The sequence below is a fragment of the Neoarius graeffei genome, chromosome 12 (genome assembly GCF_027579695.1).
Source record: "Neoarius graeffei isolate fNeoGra1 chromosome 12, fNeoGra1.pri, whole genome shotgun sequence".
Lineage (NCBI taxonomy): Eukaryota > Metazoa > Chordata > Actinopteri > Siluriformes > Ariidae > Neoarius > Neoarius graeffei.
In genome coordinates this window covers 78,801,414-78,815,884 of record NC_083580.1, presented here as the reverse complement: position 1 = coordinate 78,815,884, position 14,471 = coordinate 78,801,414, and the positions used below count along the sequence as shown (strand labels likewise).

Below are 14,471 nucleotides of genomic sequence, written 5' to 3'. Positions count from 1 at the left end.
ACTGAAACTGAACATCCAAACACGGAAGGAAAAATCTCATCTGATGTTTTCATTGAGGAGGGAAAAAAGACGACTCGTGGCATTTTTGATCCTTTCGATCAAAAATTACCTGGCGCTTCCGCAGACAGCGTCACGAATCTGGCTCCAGACTCCCTTGGGATTTTTCCAGACGCGTTTTGTTATTTTATTTTTTTCTGCTGTAGACAGATGGCCTTGTGCAGAATTACCCTTCTGGATGAGTGTGTAAAGGGACATACTTTCATATAGAAAAAAACCCCATGAAATTGGTCCAGAATATGCACTTTAATTTTTTTGTATACAGTAAAACTGACAACATGCAAGAAAAATAATTTCTTGAATACTGTAGAACAGGATCACTCAAAAAAAAAAAAACCTCACTCACTCACATAAAATACATTATATACACAACTCTGTGAACAGAACAAGCCCTGATATAAAGACCCAGTCCGGTTAATCCGTTTCCGAGTTCTATCTTGACGTTCAGGACGACGTCTGTGCTTTCAAAGAGCTGATGAATGCGTCGTACTCCTCGGGGTGGCATCGCTTATACAAATCCACTTTCCTCCTGATTTGTTTCGGTGTATCTTGATAGTAGTTCTTCTCGTCCCACGCCATGGCCTGTAACGAGATCATCCAACACATGATGAAACGACAACGCTTCGCCAATTTATTCGGCCGAACGCGCGGCCGTCTCTTACCTTGTAGTCTTCGCCGTGTTCCCTAATCATGTGCTGAACAAATTCGATGAGGTCATTAGAGCATGTCGTGGTGTCCTTTCTCGGCAGACTGGCCTCTTCCTCCATTTCTGGAAAGAGCAAAGGGGGCAAAAAAAGATTTTAGAGAAGGAAGCTGGCAGTCATGTGCATCACATGCGAGCTCTAAAGCAAGGTGTTATCTAAAGGTTTCTAATTTTCTCCTTAATTTTTCTACACTCGCCTTATACATTTATCCAGACCCCAGGAGGTACTTCACAGGGATATGACTTTATACTCTTTAGAATGTAAAGAAATATGCACAGGTTAGAATATTTTATTCTGCTGGCGATTTTAAGTTCAACACCGAAGCTACAAGGCATGCACCAAATCAAACAATAGTGTCTTCTCAAGTACAGCATTGAGACTTGCTTCACTCCGCCTTAAACGCTCGACAGATGACATCAGACGCTTCGTTCCGCCTTAAACACATGACCGACGACGCCTGATGCTTCGTTCCACCCTAAATGCACAGTTACCGACGATGTCTGACGCTTCATTTCGCCTTTAATGCTCAACAGACGATGTCAGACGCTTCGTTCCACCTTAAACACTCGACAGACGACGTCCGATGCTTTGTTCCGCCTTAAACACATCACCGATGATGTCTGATGCTTCGTCTCACCTTTAATGCTCAGACATTAGACGCTTCATTCCACCTTAAATGTTACCGACAACACCTAACATTTCATTTCGTCTTAAATGCTTGACAGACGACATCAGACGCTTCGTTCCACCTTAAACACATCACCGATGATACCTGACGCTTCATTTCGCCTTTAATGCTCAACAGACGACATCAGACGCTTCGTTCCACCTTAAACACATCACCGATGATACCTGACGCTTCATTTCGCCTTTAATGCTCAGACATCATACACTTTGTCCCACCTTAAACACGTTACCGACGATGTCTGACGCTTCATTTCGCCTTTAATGCTCACCAGACGACATCAGATGCTTCGTTCCACCTTAAACACATCACTGACAACACCTGACGCTTCATTTCGCCTTAAATGCTCACCAGACAACGTCTGATGCTTTGTTCCGCCTTAAATGTGTCACCGATGATGCCTGATGCTTCATTCCACCTTTAATGCTCAACAGACGACATCATACACTCTGTTCCACCTTAAACACGCTACCGACGCCGCCTGACGCTTCATTTCGCCTTAAACACTTGACAGACGATGTCAGACGCTTCGTTCTACCTTGAACACGTTACTGACGACACCTGACGCTTCGTTCCACCTTAAACACATCACGGACAACGTCTGACGCTTCATTCCGCACTCAACCGTGTGACCGCTTCGGAAATTCAAAATGAAGTGCAAACAAATGAAGTTGTGAATAAAAAACAAATTAACTTAATTCCAACACTGTCGAACAAATATTGTTCCTCAACTGGTCCCTCTTTAGTTCCACAAGCAGCTCTTCCTGGTTAACTTAAAAGTTGCCCAACCCACAAGCTCTTACGCCGCCCAACGCAACCTGTACATTCATGTTCATCAGGCACTAAAGACCGCTTACATTTTTGTGTATTTGCATCAATTCTCAAACACTAAACTCACAAAGGTTAAAATTAACTGCTATTTACTTATTTGACCACCAGGTGTCAGTCATGTTCACCAGTCAGAAACGCTTCGAGTGCGGTTCAAACGCACTTGAAAACGAAGCTTTGTTTCGTCGTCACTGAGCCCTGCATAACTTTCAAGAACAACATTTTATATGTTTCCTTGTACTGAGAACGAGGAACTACTCACGTAGCAAGTCAAAGGATTTTTATAAAGAAGTTTAAATATCGCACCTTTAACAACATACGGCTTTATAACGAGCTCCGCGGGTTCGTCGCCGGCCTGGAATTAAAGAAACACACAGATTAGCAGGAGAACCAAGTTAAACAATAGAACAACGTTACGAGGAATCAAAAATCTCAAGTCGAAAGTTTGTACTCCCCTACTCATTCATAGGCTTGTTTTTTTTTTGTATTTTCTACATTGTAGAACAGTGAAGACATCAAAACTATGAAATAACATCTGGAACATATAGAGATGAAAGTGGAACGCAGAAAAAAATCCTGAACTTTTGAAAGTCAAACTAAGACGGGGGGGCAACGTCCCCCGAAAAAATTTTAATAACAAACACGCAAACCCCTGCATTCTAGTGCTCATTTTCACTAAAAGAGCAATTCCAGCGTTATGGACGTGACACTTGAACTCAAAATGGCAACAAATGACCCAGTGCATGTTTTATTGTCTCCCAGTATTTAAACAGGTGTTGCATATTTTAAGGCTGTACCATACTGGAGAAGTGATAGAACAAGAACAATTCCCATAGTACATCTAGGGCATGCCAGAAAATGCCAATAAAAGATGCGTTATGGATGTGACAGAAAAAGTATCACTTTTCTTGGGTGACTGTACATTTTTATCAAACTCTGTGAAATTGTAAACCTAATGTCGAAATGGAGATATCCATTTGATAGAGGGGTCCAAGGTGAATATTAAAAAATCTTTGTTTAAAATATTTTGTATTTCATGCAGAGTTTCGGAAGGAAAAGTCAGCGTTATGGATGTGACGAAATTCCGTTATGGATGTGACGCGTCTGAAATAGACATGGCATATGTTTAGAAAATCAGCAATTTAACCACCATAACCCTTTGAAAAACTCTCTAAATATCAGCTAAAACTATCAAAGTTCTTAAATAATATTTAGGATGGCTATTGTTTTGCTGTTTTGTGGATTTTAGCATACATTTCTGTGGCTTGTGGCAATAATATAGAATTGTACATGATCAAAGTTGATTTTAGCTTGGGTTTTACATTATAAGAAAGAAAGACTGACAGTGACATATTAGGTTGGTTACAAATTGGTTCAACTTATTCACATCTGTAAAATACAGGCCTAGGTGATATCTCTGGGAGTGGTTTTGATGTATTACATGTTGCTTTATTTTTGCATGGTGAGGTTGACATTTACATGGAATTGCCCAAAACAAGTTATAACTTTTAAGCCTTTTTCTTTCATGTACATTAATGATTAACATGTCAAAAATATCTAATTTAATTCCCCTAGTTAATGAGTCATTTTCAGGAGTGCATTTAGAAAACGCGGTGATTTTCCTGCTACACAGTTCATTACTTTGAAAAAAAATATCAGACAGTTGAAGGTAAACTCAGCAAAATCCCAAAACAGTGCTGTTAAAAAGTAAAAGGTCTGTTAGAGTTTCTAAAGCTTTCAGGTTTCAATGTTGGGGACGTTGAGCCTCGTTTATCAATCTTTTAGTAGAGTTGTGCGTTTGCAGAAGCTAAAGTGAACTGAACATTTCCAATTCAGATTTATGCGAGTTGAAGCCAATTGTTTACATTAGTTCGTATTGTCTGTAAATTTAAACACGCCAATGAATACCAAATTTCTCATGTAAATCAGGGGCGTAGCGAGGATTTTTCAGGGGCGTGTGCGTGTGTGTCACACACTGACTGGCAGCCTGAGTGCATTCTGTAAGAAAAAATAATTCCCATTGCTAGTTTTAGGTCGCTTAGAAACCGGCTCTTCCATTATTGCTGTTTCTTCCACGTTTTATTGATGTTGTGTTCTAGAAACGGCACTAAAACTTAGCTTTGAAGCCACAAAATGCAACTTTGATGGAAAAAAAAATATATAATAAATCACTTACCTCTCTTCACGTCGAAAGAAGGAGGAAAGTTTTGCTTGTTTTGGCATGGCGAATTATTAACACAAAAGAAAATACTTGTAATTCGCAACTAAAGAGACTGCAGCTACACTGGCAGCTTGAACACGCTTTCTAGTGCGATTGTGTTGCGCTTGCGCAGAACAGTGTCAGTCCTGCACGCCTTAGCACGTGCGCCTGAAGGCACGCCTTGGGCACGCACGCCTAACGAGCTCCGGCACGCGCGCCGTTAACAAAGAACACCTGTCTTTAATCAATCAGTGCGTTTACATGCACAGAGAGAAAATTGAATTTCTGCCGTTGCTCGACTGAAATTGAAGTTCTAAATGCCATGGAAACACCTTAGCTCGGCTGAAATCGAACCGAACTGGATTTCTCGTAATCGAGCTACGCGACCTAGATTATGCGATTGTAGCCGAGCTACTTAGTGCATGTAAACCCTATCGAGCTACGTAGTCGAGCTACTTACTTCAGCACTGCCCCTTCCGGAAGTGACGAGTGACGAGACCACAAGCGGGAAACACAACAGCCTCGGTCGGCATGACAACAGTAGTAGTAGCGAGCAGCAGAAGAGGTCAGGAGGAACACGGAACTGATAACTTTGTTTATACTCTTGAATAGCTCTTCTTCATGACGACAACCGGAAGTGTACCAACACGATGGGGCGTGTAGCGCCACTTGTGGCTCGGGTGCACAACGTACCTCACACAATAGCTCGATTTCCTTGTGTGCATGTAGGATTGGATTTCTCTGGCACCCCTGCTGGGACCCTTAGCTCGATTACCGACAGTAGCTCGATTTGGATGTGCATGTAAACACACTGAGTGAACTGTGTTTGGGCTATTTAAGGACCGCGCCCATGCAAGGATGATGCGAAGTATTACGCCACGTCTAGGAATGCGAAAAATCCGAAAAATAAATTTCTCCATTCGGAAGACTGGAGATTTTCAAGAGTTTTGTCAAATATCTAGATTTCTGGGTAAATCCGGAAGACTTTCATCTATAAGCATATATGGAATTATGTGGTAAACAAAAAAAAGTGTTAAAAAGACAACAAAATGTTTGATATTTTAGATTCTTCAGCGTATCCAGCGTTTCCCTTGACGACGCTTTGCACACTATTATTCTCTTAACCGGCTTCATGAGGGAGTCACCTGGACCGCTTTTCAATTAACAGCTGTGTCTCGTCAAAAGGTCATTAGTGGACGAGTTTCTTGCCTTCTCAATGTGCTTCATATCAAACAGTAAATAATAAATATACTAAATAAATAAACAGCCTTATTCTGTCCACAACTGTAGTAATCCATACAGTAATATGTTAAGAACCGAACAGCTGAGTAAAGAGAAACGACATCCATCATTACTTTAAGACATGAAACGACTTTTAATTAAGAAAAATAAAGAAAAAACATTGAATTCGAAGGCATGTCCAAACTTTTAACTAGTACTGTATATAAACACATGCTTGCCTTGCTCGAGATAGGAAGAACTCCTTTGGTTCTGAACGCCAGGCCCATGTCCTGCATGTTCTGTTTGGGTGTTTTGCCGACATCCCACGCTTTCCGGATTTGCTCACTGGGTGAAACAGAAACAAGAACATTAACCAAATATACACTGCTCTGCTCTTTTTAAAATGTTTCTGAGCTTTTTGGGTTTTTATTTATTTATTTATTTTTGGACCCGTCCTTAAGTGTTATGGACACTGATATCTCAGAAAACATTTCATCGGGGTGTGTTTATTTCTGCACACTAGTCCTTTTTTTCCCCTCAACCAGAGAAACTTTGGTGGTTGTTGTTTATTCATTCATTCTGAAGCGGAAGGAATCTGTACAGGGACACAGTTACGCGATGATTTTACCAACTCGGGGCTCTTTAATGCTGGACCGCATCACTTCCTGTGCGAGGCTGCGTGAGAACGCATTTCCGTCTTTACGCACCGATGAGGATCATCCATCAGTACGACTCGAATCAGTAAAAATCTCTCGTTAATCTCTTCTTCACGTTTGGCTCGCTCACTAAGCTCCCGTCAGGATTGTTGAGATTGGGCGCATCTTGAACGCTATTGGCTGTTCAAAACATCACTCTTACTTCCTGTTTCAGAAGGAAAACCATCATGCGGAAGGAATCAAAGCGATGGTTAGAACCGTGCTTACTATGAACAGGGTGCTACTGCAGAGCAAAACACGCCTCTGGGGGGCGGGACAAACATTTTTGTGAGCATTTAATTGGTTGAACGTATGAGTAGTACAGGATGAATCATTAAAAAAAAAAGTTTTCATTCGTTTTCCCCCCAGATGTATGAAACTATAAAACCAAAACACAGCTCTCCAAAACTATATTTTTGTTGTTGTAGATTCTAAATATACTTGGTTTAAAATAAGCACCAAATTTGATTTCAGATACACTTTACATTCATGAAATGGACCAATAAACAATACGCATCATGCTACGAGGGTTTACTTAAAACTTCCTGCAAAGTCTCAAACTGCGTTAAAAAATTACATAAGGAGAAAAAAAACCTTTTTATTGATACTTTTATTTAATGTCTAAAATAATCATCATCATCATCATCATCATTCGGTCTCAAGAGGTCGGGACACTCGCAACCACCTCGTACCACGCTTCCCGGTTGTTCATTGCGTTCCCCAAGTCCGACCTTTGTATCCCCGAGTCCCTCGCGATGACGTCGGGGAAGGTCATTCTCCTTGAGTGGACATGACCGCTCTGTTTCCAGAACAGACCTGACTGGATCACTTCACCCGTTGCACGATGACAGTGACCGGCAAATTGAAGGCGTCGCTTTGTGAGTGTCTGGGAAATAGATGGAATGCTTCCACAGATGCGCTCACGTGTGGCGTGCTCTGACCAGTGAATGTTTTGGACACGTCGAAGCAAGTTGGTATATGCTCCGTCTAGCCGTTGTTGTTGACGCACGGTTAGCGTCCATGTCTCAGATCTGTAGAGGAGGACTGGCTCGATCGACGTGTAAAACAGGCTGAATTTCTGGTCGTTAGCCAGGCTGGAGTTCCATACGTGGTCAAGATTATTACAAGCTGCCCACGCTAGTGCCTTACAGGTCTTCACGTCCCTTTCCGAGTCCACGATATAAGACCCAAGGTATCTGAAGTCTTCGACTTGCTTGATAGTTGTGCCTGCCAGCGATCGTAGGTGACAGTTCATGATGTACTTTATAAAATAATTATACTTAAAATGACTCGTTAAATAAGATAACGTCACATAGGGCTGGGCGATATGAGAGAAAATTATATCACGATATATTTTTTCAAAATTTTCGATAACAATATATATCACGATATAAATCAAATCACCATTTTTGTATTTTCTTTAATTTTCTGCTCAAAATATGAACATTACAAATTAGTAGTTCCTTCCTAATTAACAAAAATAGCTTAACAAGCCTTCAAGTTTCACAGAACCAAAACAAACTGGATGCACATTCTTTTGTTCTTTTTGTTCAAATGAATAAATTGAAACTGAAAAATAAAAACTATATACCATTGTTAATCATTTGTGCAAATTCTAGCAGCTTACAAATAAACATAAAAGACATATTGACATGTAAACCTTATGCTGCAAGAAGAAAAAAAGTGCAATCTTGTACGTCAGTGTGTTTAAGGTTTTGTGTAACACTTTGTTGTATGTCCGATTTTAAATATCCAAAATACCTCCACACAACCGAAGATCTCTGGCCCTTCTTTTCAACGATGTCCTCCAGGGCAGTGCTCTGACTTTCCTGTTCAGAACTCCGGTCAGTCGGCTTCTCGCTCATTTTTATACAGGGTTCCTACAGATATTTTATGTTGAATTTACTACCTTTTTACTACCTTCACAATTTTTTTTACTACCACAGCGACAATTTGGATTTGGACATTTTCTCACAATTTAACAAGGTAATCTTTGAGTGTATGTGTTAGTCCAAGTGAATGTGCTACATATAAGTTAGTGACAACTCTACCCAAAGAGTTGGATTGATGAGACAAGATAGAAAGAAAATCTGAACGTACCGGTAGTGTAACTCTTTCCCTTTGGACGCATAATAGAACCTCCCATTGCTAGGGCTACACATGGAGTAATGCATATTTGCATAAAAGAAAACAAACTTCCACATATAAGTTATAATTTTATTGAACTGTGAAACTGTGGCCCATAACCTCTTAACGGGTACACGGATTTGCACTAAACCTTGTGTGTCAACACTTCACATTAGGTACAAGATCTGATTACATTTTGTCGGCCAACACTTTCAAGATGGCCAACCTTTTGTTTGTGGAATAATCTTTTGAACAGGTGAACAGATTTGCACAAAAAATCTTATGTGCTTAGGTACATCAACTCATTACATTTAGATCAGGTCAAATGGCAAACACGAACCCCCACACACACACATGACAAAGACAAGACACACACCCTAAAGATACAAAACACACATAACCCAAGCCCTATTTTGGCAGTCTCTCAACACATTGCCAAGTTTGCTTAAGATAGTCATTTGCACCAGTCCTGTAGTCGTGAAGGCCCGTGGGCAGAGTCAACACCTTCCTCCCAGAGATCAGTGTTTTAGAGGGTTAATCTTAATCATTTGAACAGTTCAACAGATTTGCTCATCACATTTTGGATGCCGCAAATGGCGCGCGCGCACAACGCACCAGGCGCACGCGCGCACACACAACGCACCAGGGGCGCGCGCGCGCACACAACACAACGCACCAGGCGCACACAACACAACGCACCAGGCGCGCGCGCACAACGCACCAGGCGCGCGCGCACAACGCACCAGGCGCGCGCGCACAACGCACCAGGCGCGCGCGCACAACGCACCAGGCGCGCGCGCACAACGCACCAGGCGCGCGCGCACAACGCACCAGGCGCGCGCGCACAACGCACCAGGCGCGCGCGCACAACGCACCAGGCGCGCGCGCACAACGCACCAGGCGCGCGCGCACAACGCATTACATGTGCCTCGATCAACTTTTCAATGAACGCCTCTCGCCGATTGCCATCTACCGCCTTTAGCCAGTCTTTAAAATCAGGTTCCTCCAGCCAGAGGTCTGAAAATTTGCATTTCCCCATTGTTTAATTCTCGTGCAGATGTCACCAGTCGGGTTAACAGATAGATTCGACTAGAGCCGTATAAACAAAGTCAGTCTCGTACTAAACAATCTCTGGTATAAATTTATACTGGATTCGACCGTTATTGGAATTCAAAGCGCATGCGCCACCAACTCCTCACTGCGGTCCTCCTCGATACATAAAAATAAATTCGCCCAAATGTAGTAATTTATGGATATTATGGCATGCAGGTTAATTAAACGAATTAGAAAACACATAGGCCCAGTTGGATGGGGGTCAAAAAAATTTACTACCACGTCAGATTACGTTTACTACCTTTTACTACTTTTTACTGGCCATAATTTAGCCTATTTTAATTAACTACCTTTTAAAACCCCGCGGGAACCCTGTTATAATCGCTTTGTTTCACGCTTTGTTGGAGAAATGCCGCGCTCCTGCAAACTTCACCACAGCCATGCTGTGCGTTGCTGCTACACGTGTGTGTGTTTGTGTGTGCACGCAACCTAACTTGACGTGGCTCTCTTCCAACTGATTGGTTACGTGCGGTACTGTTTAGTTATGATTGGCTATTCGCGTGTCTGTCAAAACTTCGGATGAAGTAATTTTATTGAAGGCGTAGGCTTATCGTAGGCATATCGTACGTGTCTAATTTCTAATCGTAGAGATTTTATATCGTGAATAACATCGTAATCGTAAAATCGCCCAGCCCTAACGTCACATCAAATCAGCTCGTAATAATATATACACTACCGTTCAAAAGTTTGGGGTCACCCAGACAATTTAGTGTTTTCCATGAAAAGTCACACTTTTATTTCCCACCATAAGTTGTAAAATGAATAGAAAATATAGTCGAGACATTTTTCTGGCCATTTTGAGCATTTAATCGACCCCACAAATGTGATGCTCCAGAAACTCAATCTGCTCAAAGGAAGGTCAGTTTTATAGCTTCTCTAAAGAGCTCAACTGTTTTCAGCTGTGCTAACATGATTGTACAAGGGTTTTCTAATCATCCATTAGCCTTCTGAGGCAATGAGCAAACACATTGTACCATTAGAACACTGGAGTGAGAGTTGCTGGAAATGGGCCTCTATACACCTATGGAGATATTGCACCAGAAACCAGACATTTGCAGCTAGAATAGTCATTTACCACATTAGCAATGTATAGAGTGGATTTCTGATTAGTTTAAAGTGATCTTCATTGAAAAGAACAGTGCTTTTCTTTCAAAAATAAGGACATTTCAAAGTGACCCCAAACTTTTGAACGGTATCAGTGATATCGCAGGGAATAATACCGTCATTATCTATCACGATATCAATATTCATATCAGATATCGCCCAGCCCTGTGTAGCTCAATTACAAAGTGCTGTAACTTTTGAGATTTCAATCCGAACAAACATTAAATTTTTTAATAAACATTAAATCATGCCTGCTGAGTGACTAATTAATCAGCTACCTGTCTTAGCCACATGCTAACAGGTAGCTAATTATCTGCGCTCTTACCACTCAATCCTCGGCCTGTACTTTTTCATCATCTTCTTTTTTAACTTCTTTCTGTCCACATTATAATTAAACGTGTTCCGTTTGCTTGCTTTTTTCCCCATCACTGCAGGATTTTCTCCAAAAACAACAACAACGAACCCGAACACACGTGTAGCTTTTACTTACAGCGTGTTTCTTCCGGAGAAAGCGGAAATGCCGTTTAAACAACTCGAATACCAAATACCTCCTGCTCCCTACACTGGTGCCCTTGGTAGCCTAGGAACGAAAATGGAGTCTATCCGCCCTACGCAGTGCTACAGGAACTGATTTGATAGCAGTGCACGTTCTGCTGCTTCTTCTTGCGTTTAAAGAGTTGTGCAGTTTGTTCGAGCGCCCCCTGCGGCAGGAGGAAATAAATAAATTAATTACTTAAGTTAAGCAAACAAACAAGATTAAATAAATACATAAGTAAATAAATAAATAAATAAATTATATTATATTATATTATATTATATTATAAATATTTATATAATATAATATTTATATATAATATAATAAGAGATGGGGCGGCGTAGTGGTTAGCGCTGTCGCCTCACAGCAAGAAGGTCTGGGTTCGAGCCCCGTGGCCGGCGACGGCCTTTCTGTGCAGAGTTTGCATGTTCTCCCCGTGTCCGCGTGGGTTTCCTCCGGGTGCTCCGGTTTCCCCCACAGTCCAAAGACATGCAGGTTAGGTTAACTGGTGACTCTAAATTGAGCGTAGGTGTGAATGTGAGTGTGAATGGTTGTTTGTGTCTATGTGTCAGCCCTGTGATGACCTGGTGACTTGTCCAGGGTGTACCCCGCCTTTCGCCCGTAGTCAGCTGGGATAGGCTCCAGCTTGCCTGCGACCCTGTAGAACAGGATAAAGCGGCTAGAGATAATGGATGGATAATAAGAGGTGGACAGTAATGAAGTACATTCACTTGAGTTCTGTACTTAAGTACACTTTTCGAGGATCTGTACTTCACTTGAGTATTATTTTTTTGGAAACTTATGACTTTAACTTCACTACATTTGAAAGACAAATATCGTACTTTTCACTCCACAACATTTCTATCAAGGTCCTCGTTACTCGTTACTATGAAGCAGCTTTGAAAGTGGATGTTTTTTCTTTTCTTTTCTAAAATGTGATTGGTTTTTCCGCAGGTGACACTGAGAGCCGATCAGTAATCACTAGGGTCACGTCACGTCCATAGACTGGATAAAATCAAGTTCAGTGATTTCTCAACAGCGTTATTTGAACACAATTGTTCAGTTGATGTTAGAATGGAAGGAGGCGTTTTTTCTGAGGAAGCACGCACTCATGGCTTTACCTGGAACCCATGTCTCAGTTTTCTGAAAGGATTAAAGATTCATTTCATTTTAAATGTTTGCTCTGTTTGCCGAAAACAAACCACATCACAGCCGACAAAAATTTACCATCCAACTTGCGGAAGCATATTGAGGGATGTAAATGTTTTAATCCAAGAGAAAGCTTGCAGTGAAGTTGTCTGTGCTTTTAGAGCTAGCGATAACGTTGCAATAGCGATGCAGTCTGATTCGTCAAATGACTTTCTATGGATTTGCCCACCCAGTTGCCATCGCCTTGTCCACGGCTAACATTGACACTGTTAGTTAGCATGTGAAAACGGAGTTACGCTAACATGAATAATGTTAACTTATCTGAAGTCCTTTCAGAAATATGTTTTAGCATAATCTTGCCAAATAAACAGAATGTAGAAATCTTTCTTTTCTAGTAGCTACCCAATATGATTTTGAGTTTGAAAAGAGTTTGCTGGCCTGTCAGGTGGAGGTTCAGTACTACAGGTTCTACAAGTTAGTCAGTAAATCCAGTCGGTTGCTTCAGAGGCATTAGGTTTTGTAAGCGTTGTAGCAATAATACAACAATGCGTTGACAGAAAATGTACTTTTAATAGTAATGGAGGCAGTAGTAGTGGTGTTGGTAGTAGTAGAAGGAGTAATAGTAGTATTATATGAATATCAATAGTAGTAGTATTAGGAGGAGTAATAGTAGTAGTACTAGTACTAATAGAAGTATTAGTGGTGGCGGTGGTAGTAGAAGGAGTAATAGTAGTAGTAATAGTAGTCGTAGTAGTAGTAGTAGTAGTAGGAGGAGGAGGAGTAATAATAGTCATATTGGCAGTGTTGATAGTTGTAGTATGAGTAGTAGCAGTAGTAGTAGTAGTAGGAGGAGGAGGAGTAATAAGAGTCGTATTGGCAGTAGTCATAGTTGTAGTATGAGTAGTAGTAGTAGTAATAATAGTCATATTGGCAGTGTTGATAGTTGTAGTATGAGTAGTAGCAGCAGTAGTAGTAGTAGGAGGAGGAGGAGGAGGAGGAGTAATAATAGTCATATTGGCAGTAGTCATAGTTGTAGTATGAGTAGGAGTAGTAGTAGGAGGAGTAATAATAGTCGTATTGGCAGTGTTGATAGTTGTAGTATGAGTAGTAGCAGTAGGAGAAGGAGTAGGAGTAATAATAGTCATATTGGCAGTAGTGATAGTTGTAGTATGAGTAGCAGTAGTAGTAGTAGGAGGAGTAATAATAGGCATATTGGCAGTGTTGATAGTTGTAGTATGAGTAGTAGCAGTAGTAGTAGTAGGAGGAGGAGGAGGAGTAATAATAGTCGTATTGGCAGTAGTGATAGTTGTAGTATGAGTAGTAGCAGTAGTAGTAGTAGTAGTAGTAGTAGTAGTAATAGTCGTATTGGCAGGAGTGATAGTTGTAGTATGAGTAGTAGCAGTAGTAGTAGGAGGAGGAGGAGGAGTAATAATAGTCATATTGGCAGTAGTGATAGTTGTAGTATGAGTAGTAGCAGTAGTAGTAGTAGTAGTAGTAGTAGTAATAATAGTCGTATTGGCAGGAGTGATAGTTGTAGTATGAGTAGTAGCAGTAGTAGTAGTAGTAGGAGGAGGAGTAATAATAGTCGTATTGGCAGTAGTGATAGTTGTAGTATGAGTAGTAGCAGTAGTAGTAGTAGTAGGAGGAGGAGTAATAATAGTTGTATTGGCAGTAGTGATAGTTGTAGTATGAGTAGTAGCAGTAGTAGTAGTAGGAGGAGGACTAATAATAGTCGTATTGGCAGTAGTGATAGTTGTAGTATGAGTAGTAGCAGTAGTAGTAGTAGTAGGAGGAGGAGTAATAATAGTCATATTGGCAGTAGTGATAGTTGTAGTATGAGTAGTAGCAGTAGTAGTAGGAGGAGGAGGAGGAGTAATAATAGTCGTATTGGCAGTAGTGATAGTTGTAGTATGAGTAGTAGCAGTAGTAGTAGTAGTAGGAGGAGGAGTAATAATAGTCGTATTGGCAGTAGTGATAGTTGTAGTATGAGTAGTAGCAGTAGTAGTAGTAGGAGGAGGAGGAGGAGGAGGAGGAGTAATAATAGTCGTATTGG

The 14,471-nt window shown here is 41.1% G+C and overlaps 1 protein-coding gene across 1 annotated transcript; it reads right to left on the bottom strand.

The window, feature by feature from the left end:
• Positions 1 to 284: 284 nt before the first annotated feature.
• Positions 285 to 11,259, bottom strand: nop16 (NOP16 nucleolar protein homolog (yeast)). The gene is made up of 5 exons (XM_060936492.1): positions 11,060 to 11,259; positions 5,935 to 6,040; positions 2,581 to 2,629; positions 720 to 826; positions 285 to 639 (listed from the first exon to the last, which is right to left on the bottom strand). The coding sequence occupies exons 1-5, from the start codon at positions 11,158 to 11,160 to the stop codon at positions 502 to 504; spliced, it is 501 nt and encodes a 166-aa protein (XP_060792475.1). The 5' UTR covers positions 11,161 to 11,259; the 3' UTR covers positions 285 to 501.
• Positions 11,260 to 14,471: the final 3,212 nt, after the last annotated feature.

What these genes read in the sequence shown, in the direction of transcription:
- nop16 (XM_060936492.1), bottom strand. Translation starts at nt 11,160, where the DNA reads ATGGGGAAAAAAGCAAGCAAACGGAACACGTTTAATTATAATGTGGAC. An exon ending in TTCTTCCTATCTCGAGCAAG is followed by an intron (nt 2,630 to 5,934) that starts GCAAGCATGTGT and finishes CTTTAATTCCAG; the next exon opens with GCCGGCGACGAACCCGCGGA. An exon ending in AAAGCCGTATGTTGTTAAAG is followed by an intron (nt 827 to 2,580) that starts GTGCGATATTTA and finishes TGCTCTTTCCAG; the next exon opens with AAATGGAGGAAGAGGCCAGT.